The 13,392-nt window shown below is 41.1% G+C and overlaps 1 protein-coding gene across 1 annotated transcript in view; it reads right to left on the reverse strand.

The window, feature by feature from the left end:
- Positions 1 to 13,392, reverse strand: part of LAMC1 (laminin subunit gamma 1) — a 123,203-nt gene that overhangs the window by 21,918 nt on the left and 87,893 nt on the right. The window contains exons 6-17 of the mRNA XM_041755724.1: positions 12,825 to 12,942; positions 12,348 to 12,446; positions 12,120 to 12,256; positions 11,615 to 11,737; positions 11,334 to 11,523; positions 10,910 to 11,022; positions 8,539 to 8,760; positions 8,228 to 8,416; positions 2,405 to 2,650; positions 1,773 to 1,926; positions 1,034 to 1,176; positions 1 to 46 (exon numbers count right to left, since the gene is read on the reverse strand). The exon at positions 1 to 46 is cut by the window's left edge and continues 133 nt beyond it. Of these exons, the coding sequence (XP_041611658.1) occupies positions 1 to 46; positions 1,034 to 1,176; positions 1,773 to 1,926; positions 2,405 to 2,650; positions 8,228 to 8,416; positions 8,539 to 8,760; positions 10,910 to 11,022; positions 11,334 to 11,523; positions 11,615 to 11,737; positions 12,120 to 12,256; positions 12,348 to 12,446; positions 12,825 to 12,942 (1,780 nt within the window). The remainder of the gene's footprint in view (positions 47 to 1,033; positions 1,177 to 1,772; positions 1,927 to 2,404; positions 2,651 to 8,227; positions 8,417 to 8,538; positions 8,761 to 10,909; positions 11,023 to 11,333; positions 11,524 to 11,614; positions 11,738 to 12,119; positions 12,257 to 12,347; positions 12,447 to 12,824; positions 12,943 to 13,392) is intronic.

Genomic DNA, 13,392 nt, shown 5'->3' on the forward strand with positions numbered 1-13,392 from the left:
TCTTTGCACTGGAGTGAAACAGATCCCTCAGGATGACAGTCACAGGCTGCAGAATAAAGTAAAAAGAGTCTGTGATAGACAAAGGAAGGAAGAATGCGTTTTCTTTGAACTCAGATTGATATCAATAAACTGACTGTACTATTATTATAAGTAGATTTTTTTTAAAAAAATAGGCCAAATTATGAGAACTTGGTTAAGTTTGCTCAGTAGGGAAAATAAAGATTTTTTTTTTTTTTTGGAAAATAAAGATTTTTAAAGCAAAAGTGAGTTTTAAAGTAAAATGTGCATCCCTTGGAGGGGACATATCATGTGATACTTAGTAATTATAGAAATTAGTCCATGACACTAATCAGTGTCCTTTTATGCACATTAAGAATTCTCTACCTTCACCTCTCTGTTTAATATTTCTCTCACTAAGGAACTAGAAAACCCAAATGAGAATACTTATTTTGCATTATTTTATAGTTTGTTGACTCGCTTTGTTCTCTGAACTGGGTCAATGATTTATGCTACATTCCACAGGAGAAATGAAGGAATTCAAAAAGCAAAACACCAAACTGTTCTGAGGCCTAATTCCAGGCAAGTGTTTATGCCAAGGAGAAGCAGATGTTTAGATGTAACCGTACCAAAAGGGCCCCAAGGGTGGGAAGCAAGTAAGTCAACCAACAAGTAAGTTGTGAGCAGTCTCTCTCACTGTTGCATTATCTGCTCTAAGGAGGTGATCAACAGAAATGTTTCATTAAGTACAGTGGGAAAACCCAGTAATCAAAGGGAGATTTTCCTCAGAAAGACAAAAGACTGGAAAAGAATCAGAAACACTATATGAGAAGATGTAAATAAGGCGGCTGTAAAGGAACTAGAGAAGCTCTCAATCCCCAGTTTTAGAAAAGGATAATTTCATTGAGTTGAGCATCTGTGATGACTAGGTCAGCAGCCTTGACTGTAAGCCATGGGGCCAGATTGAGCTGGTGAGAGACTGTGGTTCTAACTGGGATTAGGAAAGACTTAGAGTTCTATGCTCCCAGCTCCTTACGTTTGCAGCCTTCAGGTCCAAATCCAAAGTGGTTGACCTCACAGTGCTCACAGTGCTGACCGGTGATGCCAGGCTGGCACTCACACTGGCCAGTGCGGATGTCACACTGCCCATTGGTGGAACCCAATGCATGGCAGTCGCACCTGAAAATGAAGATGTGACATTTCTCTAGTCAGAAAAACAGACTCTAAGCAAACCTTCACCCCCTTTCAGCACAGAACTGATGTAATTTGTATTGGAAAACAGAATCTAAAAGGCTATTAATACAAAATGTTAAGGGTTTTTAAGCACCTGAGGTTCAAGTAATTTCCATGAGTTCTACTCAGAACCTCTTTTTCTAACCTAACCCACAAACAGTTATTCCACTCCTAAAACCACTACAAAGGGGCTCTCCAACCTGACATCACCTAGGTGCTGACCAGAAGTGTTGAACATAGAAATTCCAGGCTACAAGCCCTAGAGGATCTGACTCTAAGCATCTCAGAAAGCACCTCATAATTTGTAGTGTTTTAAATGTACTCAGGTGACTGACACAACCAGAGCAGCTTCGTTTCACTCTTTCTCCCATTAGCTTCATTACCACTGTCCAGTACTGCCTCTAAGGGTACCTTGCCTGAATTAGACACTCAAATAATTCCTGAACAAAATCAAGACTACTATTATAGATAACTCATAAAAATCCACCTCTCACAATAAAAAGAGTGAAGACTACTTCCAGCAAAGGCACCTGGTGCCTTACCTCTCACAGCCCTGCCCACTCTGCAGGTTGTAGAATCCAGGGTCACAGGCTCCACAGTCCCGGCCGGTCACGTGGGGCAGACATTCGCACTGCCCTGTCACGGGGTTACAGCTGCTCTGCTGCTTTACGGTTCCATAGGGATTGCAAGCGCAAGCTAAGGTGGGAAGATAGAGACAGAAAAAGATGCAAATCACCTAAGAGAAATACTAACATATAAACAATACAGATTCTTTGGATGAAGTTGACCGGTACAGTAACCACTAGTCTCCTGTGGCTACTGAGCACTTGCAATGTGGCTGGTCTCATATGCAGCAAATGTGAAAGACACACTGGATTTTGAAGACTTGATATGGAAAAAACAGAGCACAGATCTCAATCATTTTTTATTGATTACTCATTGGAATGAATAATATGGTAGATCGATTAGGTTAAATAAACTATAAATTAAAATCAATTTCACCTTTTTCTCTTTAATGTTTCTCTTTATTTTACTATTTAAATAAAAATTTAAAATTTATTAGTTTTTTATTTTGAACAGACCAAACAACTGTAAGTATTTAAAGAGTCCACACAATTTATTCTCGGGATAAATTAGTATGACTGTGACAGAACCTGGCCGACGGCTACATCACCTCTGCATTTGTCTGCTGGATTGGGAGCCAGGGGATTTCCAAAAAATCCGTCTTTGCATCGGTCACAGTAGAAGCCAGCAGTGTTATAGATGCATTTCAGGCATTCTCCTGTCAAGCGATTGCAATTTCCAACTGCATTGGGATCGATGTTGTCATTGCATTGGCAGAGGCGGCAAAGCCTCACAGGGCCATTTCTACCCAGGGGGTCTCCAAAGTAGCCATCATCACAGAGCTCACACCTTTTACCTGGTCATGAAACAATCTGATGTTAGAAAAGAGAGGCTTCAGACATTCCTGGTGCCACTGGACACAAATGGTCTGGTTACAAAGAGCCTAGGTGAACCATCAGAAGTGAGGCAGTACGCCACAGCAGACAGGGCACCAGCCCAGGAGAGCAGAGGACCTGGGCTGCAGTCCTGGCACTGTGCTAGATCAGCCGAGTGACTCTGGGCACATCTCCATTTTGTTATTAGAGAGATAGCACCTGTTTTGCCTACTTCATTCACTTCAATTGTCCTGAGGATTAACTGAAATCATGCATTAAAAGTGCTTTGTAAATGAGTCAGACTCAGGGTTTATTAACCTCTCCACGTTCATATGTTTATATTGGTTCATGATATTAAAAAAGATGAAGGGCCACTCAATGCCGTAAGTTTCCTATACAACAGAGTAAGCAGGACAATCTTCTTCACAAAAATAAAAGGTATGTGCTAATCCTTGTTTGAACTATTTCAACTAGTACAGAATCAGAGTATTTTAGAAAAGAACTCGGAGATTGTCATTTGCCACCAGCTTCCATTATAGGTAAGGGAACAGAGAGGTTAAGTAACTTGCCCACAATCCAACATCTAGGATCCAGAACTCTTGCCACCATACTAAGCTCACTGTTCCTCCTCTTCCCTTTTCCACTTTCCCATCACTATTAGCCCAAGTTGGGTTCTTGATATCTTTGTAGCAGACAAGGACTGAATTAGCCTAAGCTTTCTAGAGAAACAAAAGTTTGCTCATGTACTCATTTAATGAATATTAGCTGAGCATCTATACTATATACAGGCACTATTCTAGGTTATCAAGATGATGTAGTGAACAAGGTGGACAAGATCTCTCCTCTCATGAAGTTTACACTGTGGTTGGGGGAGGCCAGTCCACAGACATATAAATAAAAAGGATTATTTCAGATAGGGATAAGCATAAAGAATTTTAAAAACAGGGTAATGTGACAGAGTGGTAGTTACATCAGACGGTGGTTAGAGAAAGCTCTGTAAGGAGTAGATATTTGGAATAACATGGAAAGACATGAAAAAAAAAAAAACAGCCATGATAATATCCAAGGGAAGAACGTTCCAGAAAAACACTATGAGCTTATGGAAGTAGTAAGAGTCGATCATGCAGGTCACAATAAAAAAATATGGTTTAAATTCAAGCACAATGAGGTGGTATTAGAGGGTTTTAAGTGATATAACCTGATTTACATTTTTTAAAAAGATTTTAGTTATTTACTTGAAAGAAAGAGCATGTATGAGCAGGGGGAGGGGGGCGGAGAAGAGAGGGAGAAACAGACTTCCCACTGAGCATGCAGCCCCATGTGGGGCTCAATTCCAGGACCCCAAAATCATGACCTGAGCCAAAGTCAGATGCTTAACCGACTGAGCCACCCAGGTGCCCAATTTACATTTTAAAAGGATTATCCTGGCTGCCCAGTGAGGTAGGATTGCAGGGAGACCAATGAGGAGGCTATTCTAGGCGAGAGACTGCAGTGGTACGGACCTGGGTGGTGGCAGCGGAGGCAGCGAAAAGCAGTCAGAAGTGAGAGTCAATCACACATACTGAGTGACTGATCCCAGGAAATGAAAGAATGAAGAATCAAGGACAAGCCTAAGATTTTAGCCTGAGCAAATAGATGAATGGTAGTAATTTCACTGAGATGAACAAGACTGGGGAAGGACAAGATTCAGGGTGGAGAGTAAGAGAAGAAATCAAAGATTTAGCTTGGATTTGCTTAGAGATGCCTTTAGCCATCTGACTCAAGAGCATAGGCAGAAAATAATAGACACATTCAAATTAGCAAGACCCAAAGAGAGTTTAATAAAGGTCCTCTCTATACAAGTATGGGCAGGGTGTCAGGAATTCCAAAGGACAGCGTGTCACAAGTGGTAGTGACTGCAGGGCTCTATTGCCTGGGCCTCACGGGGTGGCTGCAGGGAGCAGTTAGCAAGAAGCTTACGTTAGAAAGGGCTGTTTGGAGAACCTTGGTTAAGGTCACCAAGGCACAAGGACACCCCCCGCCCCCGCCCCGCCAGAGGGGGCTGTGGACTAAATACTCTGTCCCCACCCTCCTCCCTCTCTGTGACTTCCTATATGTGCTTCCTGCTGCCTGAACACAAGCGGAGGGCCCATCTGGAGTAGTGCATACAGGTCTCGGCATGGTGGAGAAAAATAAAGAATGGATATGGGGGGCATCTACTATATGCCAAGCATATAGCAAGGCTTCCAGCCCACCAGCCAAGCAGAGATGGCAAGTCTATAGCCAGCACTCAGGAGACAGCATAGTTGGGGCCAAAGTCACAGATTTTTCAGCAGGCATTGAAAGGTTTTTGAAGGCAGAAGATGAGGTTTGTTTACCTGAGGGAAGAATACATATAAAGTTGACATGGAAGCCTTAGGCTGAGAATCAGAAGTGATGAAAGGAGCCTCAAGTGAAGAAGGAAGGAAGGAAACCCAAGAGACGGCAGTGTCCCCAAAGGTGGGAGAAGAAATGTCTGGGGTGGGTGAGCAGTCATCAGCGTCCCCAGTTGCTGAGAGACGGGGTCAGAGGAGGACTGAAAACTGATCCTTGCATTTGGCAAATGGAGACTGCTGATGAGGTGAACAGGATCTGGGGCTGGGGGCAGGCCAGGAGGGGAAGAGACAGGACACGACAGGCCCTTCTCATCTCTGATGAAAACGGATGTTCATTTGAGATCCCTCCCCAGACCAGGATTAGGACAGCATGTCAGTTTTGCTTTTTCATCAGATCATTTGGCCATTCTAGATATGATCTATATTCAAAATGCCTTAAAATCTGTTTTGAATAAAACAATTTTAAAAATCTGGTAGGAAACCTAAAACAGAGCTGCATGGTAGCCCGTGGAAAGCTTTCACGCCAAAATATCTTCTGGCAACAATGGCTAACCTATCCTTTTGTGTTAGAGTCCAGGATGTCAGTTCAAGTCCTGGATATACTACTTATGTGACTTTGGGCAAGTTATGGACTTTTCTTTTGCCTTGGCTTTCCTTATCATCCTCTCCCCACCCCAGGCAAGGTTTTGTTCCTCCTCTCCTAGCCCTCTTAGGTGCATTCCTTTACCTGAATTAGCAATACTATCTTAAAAGTACCTGTGTTTCTCCCATACTTGTAGCCCCTGAAGAGCAGGGACCATCCCTATTCATCTTTGCAGAACCAAAGTCAGGCACTCAAATAGATGTGATGAAAAAAGAATACTATTCTGATTAATTTACCTCAAGAGATCATTTTAAAGATCAAACGTGAAAGCACACCATGTGTGAAGATCTCAGGGACTATCGAGTTATTCCTGTTCTTCAGCAGTCTTCTAAATGAGAACATCTTACCCCATATCTGCAATCTCTATTCGTTATCCAAAAAATATTTGCATTCATTCAACAAACACATGTCAAGTGTTATACTGGGTGTAGGAATACAAAAGTCATTAAGACAGACAAATGCCTGCTGCCACAGAGCTTAACAGCGGTGAAGGATGGGGAATATAGACAATAAACAAATGAATAAACAGAAAACTATCAAGTGGCTAAAAAGTGCTATGAAAAAAGTAAAGAAGGATATAGGACTAACAAGTGAGGGCATTATCTTTCAGAGTCTATGCTGTTTTTCACGTAGACCTCTAGACCCTAATTAATAGCCTCAGGAAGTGCTATAGCTCATTCCCTTCAAGCCAGGTGATAACGAACAAATCTATCTCACAAGTCTTGTGTGAGAGACGCCTGGTGACAGACTAATAAATTTATACCATTTTGCAAGATCTCCTATATTACACTCTATTACATATGCCAAGTGGTCTCAACTCACCATAGGTATCATTCAGCATAGCTATGAGAACACCTCCACAGTGCTTAATTTGTTTATGTTTGTAGTCTACCCAATGGAACAACAGAGTAAGCAAAGGGCTCTCTCACCAAAACACCGTATTAAGTACATATAAGAGTAGATTCTGCAAATGGGATGCTTGCTCTATGCTATGGCAGTAGAGTAAAGGGTCCTAAAATCCTGAGGTAGTGGTGCAGGGAGGGTTTACTGAGGAAAGCCTTCCTGGGGAAGTGATGTTTCAACCCAACTCCATGAAAAAGATCGGAGTTGGCCAAGAAAAGTGAGGTTTGAGTCTTGGGCTAAGGCAGTCTAAAAAAAAAGAAAACTGTGTATAATAGGCCATAGAGTCTGGCTCATTTGATGGATTATAAGCCCAGGATGGACGGAGCAGAGAGAGTGACAGCAATAGTAGGTGGAAGGGAATGAGGTCAGAGAAATCCATCTGTGAGCCCCTATCAGGCCATTGTTTTAAAAAACACACAAACAGAAAAGAGTAAAAAATCTGAAAGTCTATGCTAGTTTCTACTTATTTTCTCAACTACCTTAAGCAAATGATTGAATCGTTCTGTGTTGCAATGCCCTTGTGCTCAGTGTGGGGGTCACTGGAGTAGGAAAAGGAAGGTGGGGTGTTTCAATGTTCCCAAGGATTAAAAAGTGTCTTGCTGATGTACAAGAGAGGCAAATAATTAGCTCAGTGGTTTTTTTGTGTATGTTTTGTTTTTTTTTTTACTTATTTCCAGGCTCTGGAGCAGTCTCTTCTGAACAAAAAGTCTGTAATGGAGTCAATGGTTGTATGAGAAGCCTTGCCAATACCTCACCATTGCATGGAGGCTAAAGTCAATGGAAAAAGAGGAATGGTCGTTAATGAGCCTTGGTCTCCTTGGTCAGCACGACAGTTCCTTAGGTAGCTGGGAAAGATCTACTTTTACATTCTTATCAAAAAGAAAGAAACTCTGGCAGCCCGGGTGGCTCAGCGGCTTAGCACCGCCTTTAGCCAAGGGTGTGATCCTGGAGACCAGGGATCGAGTCCCACGTTGGGCTCCCTGCATGGAGCCTGCTTCTCCCTCTGCCTGTCTCTGTCTCTCTCTCTCGTGAATAAATAAATTTTTTTAAAAAAAGAAAGAAAGAAACTCAGAGAATGGGAACAGACGTCTATCCAAAACTATAAAAATATTTTTTCCCAACTAAATGCACTGAGCTCCGATGCACTGAAAAGACTATTTAAAGAAAGAACAGAAAGAATTTAAAGAATGTAAAAATTGCCACTTTATATCAAGAATCCCAGGATAGCCCCACAGACTAAAAATCAAATGTTGGTTCTCATCTTAGGTGGGAGAGTATACAGTAGTGGCCATGAGCTCCTCCAATGACCAGCCGTACAGCTTGGACATGTAACTTTCATGTCTCTGTGCCTCAGTGTTCTTAGCTGTAACATGGGGATAATAGCAGAAGCTACCTTATGGGGTTGGGTGGATTAATGAGGTACAATGTGTAAAGTGCTCAGAAAAGTATGTGGCCATAAATATGTTAGCTATTACTTGTATCCAATATGTATTCTATGAATCTATAATAAATCTCTTTCATGCAAAATTTCACCTGCTCAGAAAACTGTCATCACTGAGCCAAACAACCAGCTGAAGTCTGCAAACCCTCAAAATTCTGCTTGCCAAGTTATTTTTGTAGGTTGGAACACCGAGAGCAGATGGGAAGAATGGACTTACCGGTGGTGCCAGTAGGACAGTTGGTGCACACCACTTCCTGGGTCTTAGGGACTACGGCACAACTGGAGCCCCCAGGACATGGACAGGGCTGACAATCGGAGGAGGAGCCCGTGGTTGAATCTCCATAGTACCCATCACTGCACTTCTCACAGTGGGGGCCAGCTGTATTGTCTCTGCAGTCACAAACACCTATTGGGAGAGTGGGTATGAGAGAAAAGGCAAGTGAGTAAGCAAGTAAGACTAGGAGCACTTTCCTGCCCATCCACTGAAGAAGATTTAGGTCTTGTAGCCACCAAAGATCATCATCTCACCTGTCTCAGGGTCACAGGTCTCACTGTGTCCATTGCAGGTACAAAGCACGCATGGACTGTATGGCCCGAGACTCGGAGTTTCTCTTCTGTAACCTGAGAGGCACATCTCACAAAACTGCCCTCCATATCCCACCGGACAGGTGCAGGACTCCACCCAGGTGGCAGGCACCCCGGGCCCAGTGCGAGCGCTTGTTAGGGTGACATCATCCAAATATCCAGCACCTGTGAATGGTGTGGATAAGAGAATCACTGAACTGGCTTCTGTTTTCCAAAAGCCTACAAAACGTTAATAAAGCTAAAGAGTAATCAGACACAAAATCCCAGAGATATTCAGCTATTAGTTTAACTTATCTATTAGAGGAGATAATTAGAAAACAGTGTTCACAGCAGTCCTGGTGCTAAGTATCTGGTAGGGCAGAGAGGCAAACATGTTTTTAAACACACACACACAACCAGATCTGTTGGATTTTACAGTTGTCTCAATCACCAATGTGAGAAAGGAGAAGCACTGTGCAATAATCTGGGGCAAGAAGAGATCAGAGCAAGAGTGTAAGGGACAAGAAGAGTTTAGGGCTATAGCCATTAAGCAGTGTTTTTGTTCTTTTGCCACAAAAGCAGGTCTTGACTACAGAGTTCAGGGATAAGAAAGCAACAAAAGTACCTGCCAACAAGCACTACTCAACTATACTTTTTTTGCCCTGCATAAAATAGGAAAAATTGGTAACCAATTTTAATATTCAGGGCTACTTTGGCAAATAGGCAATTATTCCAAAGCCAGTAAGTTATATATCACAAAGCTTTCCCGCTTTCAGAAGAAAATAGAAACAGGAAACCATATACTGGCTTAGACCAATGGATCATCCAATGCAACAGGGCACTTAATCGCCCAGCAGGAATATTCCATCAAGTGTCAGTCCTTAATTATATCATCATGTTTTCCTATGTTATGAAATGTCAACCTGCCTTTTATAAAATTCTTAGAGATTGACAACCTCAGGGTGAAGGACATCTCTTCTATGATTGCTTTGAACATAGTTACTTTTGATATATTTATGGATTTTGTCAACAGTTAGATCATGAGATCTACCCGTTGGCTAATATGCTTCCAGTTCTAACCATTCTTAAGTCTCCCATCCCCAAAAGTACTCTTCCTCTAATCTTATGTATATTCTTGAATTATAATCCATCTCTTTTCCTTCCCTTACAAACTTCTTAAAAGAGTAAGTTTTACTTCTTTTCCTTCAAATTACTTATCAAAGCACTGCAAATAATTTCAGTTTCAACACTTTTTTAAAAAGATTTTTTAATTTATTCATTTGAGAGAGAGAACAAGCAAAATCACAAGCAGGGGAGAGGGCCAGAGGGAGAGGGAGAAGCAGACTAGACTCCCCACTGAGCAGGGAGCACAACACACAGCTCCATCCTAGGACCCTCGGATTATGACCCGAGCTGAAGGCAGACACTTAATGGACTGAGCCACTCAAGCGCCCCTGGTTTCACCAATGATTCCTTACTTACCTGTTTCAAAATCCAATGCACCATCTTTATAAACCCGCTAATTGTTTCTCCTCCTTAAAATTCTTTTTCTCCCTTGAGTCCCAACACATGGTCCTTACGTAACAATGTTTCTGGGGTTGCACTTGTTCTCTTTCTGTATTTTTTGTCTTATTTCCAAGTTTAAAAATTATTACCCATAGGTGGTCAACCTTTCGATCTCCAGTCCTAAATTATTCCTAAACCCCATACCATTATTTCTAACGACTTAAATGATATTTTCATCTGGATATTCATGAAGGCCTCTTAAAAACCAACACATGCAAGCTGCTGATACCACTTACAATGCCACACCACCACTCTGACTCCATCCAAACAGCTTTAGCTTTCTACAGAAAAAGGTCCTCATTAAGAAAAAAAAATTATAGGAAAAAAATTTTAAAGGCATACTTAAAACAGCTTTGTTTATCTAACAATATAATGAACCTTCACTCAGGAATTTGTAATTTTTCATATTTAGCCAATAGTTTAAAGGGCTTGATAATTACCTAGCAATAAATAAAAAGAAATAAAGGTTAAGCATGTGAGCCAATAGAATTACAGTAAGATTCTTATATTTAGATATAAAGTACCTCATCAAGCTTATTCATTATGAAACAATGCCATTTATTAATTTTAGCAAATTTTCTCCAAGTCCTTGAAAGTGTTTAAACAAATGCATTCTTTTTATACATAATTCACATATAATGAAATAATTTATACCACTTCTTTAGGATCAATGCTATAGTATTGGGACTTTACAGATAAACTTTTGCATTATTATGGATCCTTTTACCTAATCATCTTAAGAATGCTCTTAAATTATATCATAACTTACTTCTCTCACTATAGGTCCCACGGATTTTGATTGAGGTCAAATTGTTTAGGAGCTTCTGAAATTCAAAAGGGCTAAGAGGAGGCCTCCAAGGGTAATCTGTTGCTTCATGGAGCCTAGAAAGAAAGGGCCACATTAACCTCTGTAAGGGCAATCCTGGGTGCCGAGAAAGCACTTCTTACACATTTATCCACTAACAATGCAATGCTCTGACAATCTAACCAAGTCAGAAACAGGTCTGTTGGTTGGACAGTACAACTGGAAAGGGTACAGGTAAATAAAGAGAAGGCTTGAAGGCTTCCTTCTCCAAAGGCACCTTTATAAAATCACCTTCTTCAACAGACAGCTTGAGGCTTGATAAGCTTAGGTAAAGAAACCACTTTTATAATTCTGGTCAAGAAAGATTTTACAAAGACGACTGTCTTACCTGAAGACATATTTCACAGTGGTCTCACTTGGATAGGAATTGCCCTGAGCAATCAGGGGCACAGACACTCTCAGGCCAGCTCCCTCCAGCACCAGGTCTTCTGCAGAGAGCCGAGTATCTCGCCTGTCCACTCGAAAGGAGAAGGAGAGGTTCTGACCATAACTCCACACCTGCTTGCCCAAGAACTTTGCTGGAAAGTAGACAGAGTGGTGTGCAAGAATGTGAGAATGAGACTACAGAGGAGCACACATCACACCAGACTGCCTCTTAGCCTTACTTACCAGGAGCAATGAAGTATCTAGGAAAGTAGCTATCTGAGATGACGGCAATATCCTGCCTCTCAGAGGACCACTCCAGTGATGCTTCGGAGCCGTCCCTTTGTTCCACACGCCACCCATCTTCATCTGCAAGCACAGGATGAAAACACAAGTGCCATCACACTCTAAACATCCTGAGTGCAGGACCTCTATAGACCACAAAAATATATAGAAAGTAACCAGTAAACATTTTTGAATACATGGATCTTATGACAGTGCCTATACATGTTATACCTCTCAGGCTGTATTGTGATTTTCCATAAATTTATACTAAAGTGAATTCTAAAGCCATATGTTTTCATTAAATGAAAAAGTCAAACAAAGAGCCAAACAAAAAAAATCACATACATTAAAAAAAAACAAAATGTTGCCACCATCAAAAAATCCTCAAAATTTACTGATTTTTAAAAAAATACCGTTAAGTCTCGTTTCATAATTCTGGGAGACAGAAAGGGAACATCCAAATTACCGATCTGAAAGGTAGAGGTTATCGAATAAACACTGTAGCCGACAGCATTTGTACAGACAGAAGAATGCCCAAAGCAGAAGCAGGGTGTGCAACCCCTAGGATTAGATGATTCCAGATTAAAAAATCCAGGTTTGCATCTGAAAAACATAAAGATATAATCAGGAATTTTTTGGACTTGAAATATGAGACCAGAAGAAACACAACACAGCTAGAGAAAGAATGAGCTACCTCTCACAATTGAAGCCTTCAACATTGTCTTTGCAAACACATCTTCCTGTTTCAACATTACATTCATCTATGCTGCCAGCAGGATTACAAGAGCATGGCCTATTAGATGGAAAAAGGAATAAAACAGAGAAGAGAAATGAGAAAGGAATTCCACTCTTAAAGTCTACCTTTTGTTTTACATGTTAATACATTTTTTTTAAAAAAGAAATACATAAAAAAGCAAAAAGAGTCCTAAAGTCAGTTTCACATTTGGATTTGGTTCAGTCAAGGAGACCTATCACACAGACCTTTTTGATACTAAAAACCCTGCTTCATCTCTGCTACAAACCAATCCTGGATCAACCTTACAGCTAGAAGTTCTTGAAAATTACTATGGGGAAAAATGTTTATACTGCTGCAGACAAGCCACAAGATCTCTTACTCTGGATCGACTACATTTAGATCCTCCCCTCCTTTTCCAGTTTTGAGAAGTCTTACCTGCATCCTGCCTCAGTGAGAGAATGGTATCCAGGCTGGCAACGGTCACACTTCTCACCCATCACTCCTGGCTTACAGCTACACCTGCCGTAGCTATCACACTGTGTGCTGAGAGAGCCTAAAATTTAAAGAGCTTGTCAGCAACCAGAAATGTAAGTAAAATTAGTATGTCAAAGAAAAAAAATAGGTAACTAAAAACAATACTTGAAACCTAATATGTAATCTCTAGATGGTTTCAGAGAGAATAAAGACCAAATTTTCAATCCTAATTGTCTCAAAATCATATTCCTTTGAGCCATAACATTTTAACTTTCCGGAAACACACCCTACTCATCAATGTTGAAAAACAGATCACTCTGCACCCAATGATAAACTAACTGAACACAAAACCAGTCACTTCTCTGTGAGCAGAGCACAGGCTCCATAAGGCCCATGTCTAGAATTTAAGTATCTCCAGGCACAACAAAATAAAGGTCATCCTTGAAAGAGTAGAAGAAACTCAGAGCACTCCACGTCTGTGAACACACACGAACATACTGAGAAAGTTCAGCCCTTTACGGATCGTAAA

Source organism: Vulpes lagopus, chromosome 1 (genome assembly GCF_018345385.1).
Source record: "Vulpes lagopus strain Blue_001 chromosome 1, ASM1834538v1, whole genome shotgun sequence".
Lineage (NCBI taxonomy): Eukaryota > Metazoa > Chordata > Mammalia > Carnivora > Canidae > Vulpes > Vulpes lagopus.